This window comes from Equus quagga, chromosome 2 (assembly GCF_021613505.1).
Source record: "Equus quagga isolate Etosha38 chromosome 2, UCLA_HA_Equagga_1.0, whole genome shotgun sequence".
In the NCBI taxonomy this organism is placed as follows: Eukaryota; Metazoa; Chordata; class Mammalia; order Perissodactyla; family Equidae; genus Equus; species Equus quagga.
Genome location: NC_060268.1, coordinates 71,436,853 through 71,445,628, shown reverse-complemented (window position 1 = coordinate 71,445,628; position 8,776 = coordinate 71,436,853). Strand labels below are relative to the sequence as shown.

General features: G+C 37.3%; 1 protein-coding gene across 1 annotated transcript; it reads left to right on the top strand.

Annotated features, from left to right (window-relative positions):
• Positions 1–499: 499 nt before the first annotated feature.
• On the top strand, positions 500–8,418 carry BCL2A1 (BCL2 related protein A1). The gene is made up of 2 exons (XM_046655135.1): positions 500–1,028; positions 8,193–8,418. The coding sequence occupies exons 1-2, from the start codon at positions 609–611 to the stop codon at positions 8,295–8,297; spliced, it is 525 nt and encodes a 174-aa protein (XP_046511091.1). The 5' UTR covers positions 500–608; the 3' UTR covers positions 8,298–8,418.
• Positions 8,419–8,776: the final 358 nt, after the last annotated feature.

Here is an 8,776-nt window from a genome sequence, read left to right as displayed (position 1 = left end):
AAGGTATATCAACACTTCATTCCTTTTAATGGCTGAATAACATTCCATTATTTGTTTACCCATTCACCTGTTGATGAACATTTGGGTTGTTTCTGCCTTTAGGCTACTGTAAATGCTGCTGCTGTGAACATTCATTTGTGCGTAAGTATTGAGTACCCGTTTTCAGTTCTTTGGGGGTATATGCTTGTGAGTGGAATTACTGGGTCAAATGTTAATTCTATATTTAACTTTTTGCGGAACTGCCAAATTTTGACAGGGGCCGAACCAGTGTACATTCTCACCACCAATGAACTAGGGTTCTAATTTCTCCACAACCTTTCATTTAAGCCTTTGAAAGCTCAACTAATCATTTGCAGGATGAGGAAGTGGCCTTCTCTTTGAAACATTTTCCTCTTTCACATTTTAAACTTTCTCTTTCACATACAGCCTACGCATGAAAGTGACTAGGAGGAAGGATACTATCAAGTGATGCAAACAGAAATTCCACCAGCCTCCAGATATCATTATGTGTCATATCGTGCCAAGCTCTGTGAGCTTTTGCTTCAAATTGCCTCAGCCACTTCCAGGTGAACGACAAGCTCAAGACTTCGTTCTTCAGCAGGCAGAAGATGACCGACTGTGAGTTTGGATATATTCACATGCTGGCCCAGGACTACCTGAAGTACGTCCTGCAGATACCACAACCTGGATCTGGTCCAAGCAAAACATCCAGAGTGTTACAAGACATTGCTTTCTCAGTTCAAAATGAAGTAGAGAAGAATTTGAAACCATGCTTGGACAATTTTCATGTTGTGTCCATAGATGCTGCCAGAACAATATTCAATCAAGTGATGGAAAAGCAATTTGAAGATGGCATCATTAACTGGGGAAGAATTATGACCATATTTGCATTTGAAGGTATTCTCATCAAGAAACTTCTACCAGAGCGAATTGCCCCAGATGTGGATACTTACAAGGAGATTTCTTACTTTGTTGCTGAGTTCATAACGAAAAACACAGGAGAATGGATAAGGCAAAATGGAGGCTGGGTATGTGTGATAGAAATATTCTTCATTTTTCTTTACTTTGAAATAAGAATTGACAGTTTTCTTGCTAATTAAAAAAAAAATCTACCTAAGAATTGTATTTTCTTTGGGAGGTTTGTTTTAAAAGTTTTTAATTTTTAAAATAAAAAGAAATTTCTGGCTCATTTCCAATGAATCCTAGAACTTTATAGTTAGAAAACACTTTTGGTTCCAGTTTTCATTCCTAACAGTGTAAATTACAGGAATGAGCTTGTTGATAAAAAAAAATAATTTACGGCATCACCAGCAAGAAACTTTATACAAGGATTTCCAAATAAAAATTCACTTTGTTATCAATGCCTCAAAAAGCCAAGACCGTGTGGGAGGTCTGTGTTAGAACTCAAGTTGATAAGGGGCCTTTCACAGCTGGATGTTTATACTTTTCTTTATATCCCAATACACTTAATACTTACTTTTGTAAAGCACTTATGTCCCATGGATCCTCTCTCCAACTCCTAATGCTGGCCCTCCCCTCTGCCCAGAGGTAACCACTGCTATCAATTATTTTGCATGCAAAACATGCGTATTGAATATATCCATAGAAAATATCCATAGTACTTATTTGTAAAAAAAAAAATTTATATGTATAAATAGTACATGGTACTTATTCTGCTTTTTTTTCACCCAAGGGCATTTAAAATAGTATTTTAAAGAGTGCTGTTGTAGGTAAATGCTGTTAAATGTCTGGCCATTTCTAGCTGATGGATATTTAGGCTATTTCCAGAGTTTGCTATCACAATACTTCATTGAATATTTTTATTCATACCTTCCCTTGTGCGTGTGTTTTTCTAGGGTGGATACTGGGATATAGAATTGCTGGGTCTTGGTCCATGTCGATTTTTTAACTTACTAGATCCTTGCCCTCCAAAGTGGCTCCACCCAGTTAGACTCCCGGCAGCAGCTTTTGGAGCACGCATTTCCCCAGCCCCAGCTGACTAACATTAGGTATTAGCAATCTGTCATAATTTCCCCACTCTTTTGGGTTAAAAAAATATACCGAATTTATCTTGTTTTTTTGTTTCCTTGATGGCTAGTGAGATTAAACATCTTTTCATGGTGAGCATCTTTTCATGTTTATTGATCATTCGTAATTCTTATTCAGGGAATTGCCTGTTTGTATTCTCTGCCCATTTTCCTTTTATCTTTTTCTCATTGATTTGTAGGAATTCTTTGAATATTCTGCATAAAATTATTTTTATAGAGGCCGGCCCAGTGGCACAGTGGTTAAATTTGCCTGTTCTGCTTCGACGGCACCAGGTTTGCTGGTTCAGATCCTGGGTGCAGACCTATGCAGCGCTTGTCAAGCCGTGCTGTGGCAGGTGTCCCACATATAAAGTGGAGGAAGATGGGCACAGATGTTAGCTCAGGGCCAGTCTTCCTCAGCAAAAAGAGGAGGATTGTCAGCAGATATTAGCTCAGGGTCAATTTTCTTCAAAAAACCCCCCCAAAAAACCAAAAACAAAAACAGCAAAAACAAAAAATTATTTTTATATATGTGGCAGATATCTTCTAATTTGTTGTCTGTTAAAACTATAGATGTCTTCAATCATTACAAATGTTTTTAATTTGATGCAATCGTATTTATTAATCTTTCACTTTATGTCTTTTGCATTTTGTTTAAGGCCTTCCTGTGTAACGATCGGGCTTATGGAACTTGCCCTTCTCAATCACCTTTTCTTCCTGAAACTCTTTTTTCTAACTCAGCTTTCTTGGGGCTGAAGGAAGCATGTCAGATATTTAGTCATATTTTCTTCTGGTTGGTTGTAAAAAGCTATACTAAAGGACTGATGGAAATTTCAGCTGTACTGTGAAGGTTTCAAGTGAAGGCAAATGTTCTCTAGCACAGAGACCACATGTGAGAAATACTAGTTTGGAAGCCCTCTCTGGACTGTCAAGAAATATAGTTGTAAGTTCTCTGTGGGCTAGGACTACCACTACGCCATTGGGCCAGCCTTAGGATGACCCTATCTTGAGTGAAGATATAAATACACACTTGCGCCCACACATGCACCTCAACCTTCATGAGGTCCTGATGTAGGTTTTAAGCTCTTGACTTTTACACCTGAATAACTTAGGTCTTAGACATGATAGAAAACACTCTTTTAAGATGTCATTTCAAAGCAACCTCAATATTCTTTTCCCAGCTCACACACGACACTGATTCTGTTAATGAAAAGCAGTGTGTTTTTGAGTCAGTACATACTAGCATGACAAAGTGGTATCTTCTTTTCATAGTGATGTTGACAAATCTGCTCTAATGAATGAACTTACTCCTGAATGCTTCATTTCAGAGGCAGTGGCACAGTTACACACCTATGCTAGCAGTAGGTGGCTCACAGGAAGAGGGGAAGAGTAGAAGAGGCACTTTACAAAGTTATCAAGACACAAGCACCAGCTTCCCACTTTCCACCCTCCTGAAAACACCCCCAAAATCACTGATTATAAAGCACATGAGCTACTGTCCTGTCTATAGTCATCCATATTTGCTTGTCATTGGCTCCAAATGAAAAATGCATGTCTACAATGAAAGATGAGGAGAGCAAGTAACCTACAACTGGAATTTAATTAAATTCTTAAAGTGGCCAGAGACTTCATGAAAACTTTTGAATCAAGAATGTGGTATGTGAGGGTTCTGGCCCTGCAGCCGAGTGGTTAAGTTTGCACCCTCCACTTCGGCAGCCCAGGGTTCACTGGCTTGGATCCTGGGTGCGGACCTACACACCGCTCATCAAGCCATGCTGTGGTGGCGTCTCACGTAGAAGAACTAGAAGGACTTGCAACTAGGATATACAAGTATGTACTGGGGCTTTGGGGAGAAAAACAAAAAGGAAGATTGGCAACAGATGTTAGTTCAGGGCCAATCTTCCTCACCCCCCTCCCCCCACAAAAGGAAACTAAAAAAATCATGTGGTATGTGAGGACAACACATATATTAAGAACATCAACTCTGAATCAGATGATCCTGGGTTCATTTCCAGGCTCCAGTGTTTACTACTTGTGTGATGTAAACAAGTTATTTAAGTTCTCTAAGCCTTGTTTCCTCATCTGTAAAATGGGCAGAATATTGCTACCTATTTCCTAGGACTGGAATAAGGATTAAGTAAGTTAATATTATATATAAAGCACATAGAACAGTTTCTGCAAATAAATACTCCATACAAGTTTAGGGTTTCTGTTGTTATCAGTAGTAGTAGTATTGTCTAACTTCCCTGATCAAATATATTTAGTGTCTATAAACAATATGATCAACTACAGTTAGATATTAGTCACCATCGAAAACAGATGCCCAAAAGGGAAAAATAAGACCAGTGTATCAATAATGGGACTCATAATCTCATAACTTATTCTCTTTCTCATTTTTATCAGTTTGAGTTACTTTCCTCCTCCATCCCTTCTTTCTTTCTTCCTCCCTCCCTCTCTCCTCTCTTCCTTTATTTCTTTTTTTTCCATCTTTTGTTTACTGCTTCTTACTTCTCTTTTTCTTCCTCTTCCACACTTACCATTAGTTCCTCCTGTCCCCTTTGCCAATTTGAGGTGCTGAAAACGGATGGGCTCTCCCAAGATCTGATAGGAGAAGTAGAGCTATTTTTCAGCTGTCTTCAGCATTTAAGAGGCAAGAATGGTTCTTAAAAACCATTAGTTCCAGTTATAAAATAACTAAGTCATGAGGATGTAATGTACAAGATGGCGACTATAGTTAACAGTACTGTACTGCATATTTGAAAGTAGCTAGGAGAGTAAATCTTACAAGTTCTCGTGATAAGGAAAAAATTTCGTAACTATGTATGTTAACTAAACTTCTTGTGGTGATCAATATATACAAATATTGAATCATTATGTGGTACACCTGAAACTAACATAATGTTGTGTGTCAATTACACCTCAATTAAAAGAATAAGATGAAATAAAAACCCCACCATGAGAATGTGCAAGAGGTGAAACATTTCTCATCTTTGGGATCACGTTTCCCTTTGAACCAGCTGGCTTTCCTTCTTTCGCCCTCTTCAATAAAGCGTTCCCCTGTGTCTGTGCTGGCGGAGTAGAAAGAACACTCAGCCCTCAGCTCCACACAGGAGGAGTCAGGTCTACTTAATACACCACTGTATACCCCATGCTTGGCATAGGGCCTATTGCATAGAAAGTACCCAACAAATACTTGTTGATGGAGTGATTTAAACTGAGATTTGAGTCCGGGTTTTCCCATTCACTAGAGGTATGATCTTGGGTAAGTCACTGAGGTAACCTGAGACTCAGATCTCAGATTCCTTATATAGTGTATATAATATAATATAAGATAATGTAATACAATATATATTATACACATAATATGTAATGAAGACAATAATACCTACCTTAGAAGGGAAGTTAAAAGATTAAAGAACATTTCTGTAAGAGTGCTTTGTAAACTGTCATCTACAATACAACTATGAAGGTTATTTGGGAAATTCCAAGAAGTTTAAAAATATAATTCTTAGAACTCCTCTCATACCAAAAGAAAGCCCCTTTGAAAGTAGGGATGTCCAGTCAGAGTCTGTGCTTTCCCAATAATCAGGATATTAAAGCCCGAGTCGTAAGAGTTTGACTGAGTAGTTTTGATTTTTTTATGATCTTCTGGCTCTAAATAATGGTCTGGTCAATTTGAGGCCAAATAAAAGGGCATATAGAGACAAGTAGATGATTGACTGTTCAGTTTGGCAAAGGCATTTCCAAAAGGTGTAAAGATCTAGTAGTGAGTTGATACAATCTCAAGTATTCTTATATATCCTTTGTTTAAATAGATTTTGGGGCCAAATTCTTTTATATTTTCTCTACTTTGTATGTGGGATGCCACCACAGCATGGCTTGATGAGCAGTGTGTAGGTCCACACCAGAATCTGAACTGGGGAACTCTGGCCACCCAAGTGGAGCACATGAACCTAACCACTACACCACCGGGCTGGCCTCCATATTTCTCTTTTCAATAGACTTTGCCTCTAACTGTTAAAGGCTTGATGATTTTTCTCTTACATTTGAATGAACTCTTTCATGGCAAATGTAAATAGTTTCCTAGTCTGTTCTTTTTTTTTCTTCTGTTAAAATACACATAACATTCACCATCTTCACCATTTTTAAGTGTAGAGTTCAGTAGTATTAAATACATTCACATTATTGTGCAGCCATCACGACTATCCATCCCCATAAATCTTTTCATCTTGTAATCTGAAACTTTATACCCATTAAATAATAACTCACCATTCTGCCATCGCCCTATCCCCTGGCAACTGCCATCATACTTCCTATCTCTATGAATTTGACTACTCAAGTACTTCATATAAGTGGAATCATACAGTATTTATCTTTTTGTGACTGGCTGATTTCACTTAGCATAATGTCCTCAAGGTTCATCCATGTTGTAGCATATTGCAGAATTTACTTCCCTTTTAAGGCCAAATAATATTCCATTGTATGAATATACCATATTTTGGTAATCCATTCATTGGTTGATGGACACTTGGGTTGCTTCCATGTTTTAGCTATTGTGAATTCTGTAGTTCCTTTAATTTTAGCTTTATATAGTTTTTAAAAAATTTAATCTTCATATGGCTGAGTTTGTCAGTTTTTTCCTTTGTTCATTCTCTTTAGTTTAGAAGTTGAAAGTATGTAAGATGACGTTAACTGCTCAATGATAACAGTGACAATTGTTACAATAATAAAAAATCATTTTAGAGTGCTTCATTAATATGGGGTTTATGAAAGTTCTAGGAAGGTGAGCATTGAAGTGGATGCATACCTAGAATGTATGGGAAATGTATGCGTAAGGACAGGAGGGGAAGGGGAAGAAGAAAGAAGTGGCAATTGGTTCCCTCCATTAGGGCATGACAGTATGTGTCTCAGAGCATGACTTTACATTGAACAGGTAGGCAGAAGTTGGCTTTCTTGGGCAATCTTTCAAATGGAAAATTCCACTAACTGGCATTAATCTACACTGCTGGTGATGCTCCAAGAGATGATTCCACAGCACTGGAGAGCTCTCAAGTCTCTTCCGTTTATCAGAGCTTTGTTTGGTTTACTTTTTAGTATTAGTCACACTAGGCTATGAACTGCTTGAAGGCATGTTTAACCCAGAATCTGGAACTAGCTAGAGGCAGAACAAATGTTTACTTGATGAACATTCAAAAAAATTATTTTGGCAATTTCCTAATCCTTTTGCTGGTTGTTTGGAAATTAATGGAGTGAAAAGAACAGTGTTTGCGTTCCAGTACAGTCCAGGCACTAAGAAGTTGGGTAACCTTAGGTAACTTATTTTCTTCTGGGCCTCAGTTTCCTCATTTGTCAAAATAAGAGAGTGCATTAGGCTGAATGATATCAGAGGTACTTTTCAGTTCTATAATTGGATGTGCTATATTTACAGATCATAAATTAATTATAGTGTCCAGTTCACTGTGTTATTCTATTTTTAACATTTTTAAAAAACTATGTCTGATCAAAAAGAGCATGAACTGTAATAGGAACAATCAATAACCTTTTCATAGGCTCAGAGGCATTAATTTTATTTAGCTTTATTGTGAGTCTTCATGACTCTCAGCACAATAGAGTTTACAAAGAGAAACGCATATTTCAATGCCAGACAATTGAAACAGAGAAAAAAATGAGAGTTTCGATCGTCTAGACCTGTGCTGTCCAATGTGGTATCCACCAGTCACTTGTGACTGTTGAACAAGTGAAATGTGGCTAGCCTGAATTAATACATGCTGTGAGTACAAAATACACATTGGATTTTAAAGATTTGATACAAAAAACTGTAAAATATCTCATTAACAATTTCCGTATTGATGACATATTGAAATAATAATATTCTAGATAAATTAAATGTATTTTAAAAATTAATTTTGCCTCTTTCTTTTTACTTTTAAAAATGTGGCTATTAAAAAATTAAAATTACATATGTAGCTTGCATGTATTTCTATTGGACAGTGCTGCTCTAGAGCAGTCTGGATTTGGAGATAGAGAATAATGATGAGGATGAACAGAATAAAACTAGTGAAAGTACCCACATTAACTATCTGCATTATTTAAATGAATATTTCTTTGCTTTTCATTCCAGCAAACTTAGTCTCCATTGATTTTTAAAATGTTATTCTCTCATAGGAAAATGGCTTTGTAAAGAAGTTTGAACCCAAATCTGGCTGGCTGACTTTTCTGGAAGTTACTGGAAAGATGTGTGAAATACTTTTCCTGAAGCAATACTATTGACCAAAAAGACACTCTATATTGTGAAACCTGCCTAATTTTCTTGACTCTTACAAGAAGTACTGCCAACACTTACTTCTAAACAAACAGTTTGATGATGTAATGACATTCCAGAGTTACCGAAATTGTGTCCCCATTTTAATGAATAAATTGCATGTATTTGTCTCTATATGTAATTTGTGTCCTGCCTGGAAGTCCTGTTAAAGGGTAAAGCTCAGTACAGGGGACAGGTATTCAATTAAGGGGATGATGAGCAGGAAGGTGGTATTGTTTCTGCCCCATGGCAGATTTTCTAAGGGTGTGCCCATTACCCAAAGGTCATTTTCTGTGTTGCTAGTCTAGACTGCCAAGGGGGTAAGGTCCGCTTCCCACCTCCTCTGGGCCCTTTGCTTTCTGTAATCCCCAGCATACACTACTGGTGATAATGTAAAATTGTACAACTACTTTGGAAAACAACTTGGCGTTTTCTTACAAAGTTAAAT

What these genes read in the sequence shown, in the direction of transcription:
- BCL2A1 (XM_046655135.1), top strand. Translation starts at nt 609, where the DNA reads ATGACCGACTGTGAGTTTGGATATATTCACATGCTGGCCCAGGACTAC. An exon ending in TAAGGCAAAATGGAGGCTGG is followed by an intron (nt 1,029 to 8,192) that starts GTATGTGTGATA and finishes ATTCTCTCATAG; the next exon opens with GAAAATGGCTTTGTAAAGAA.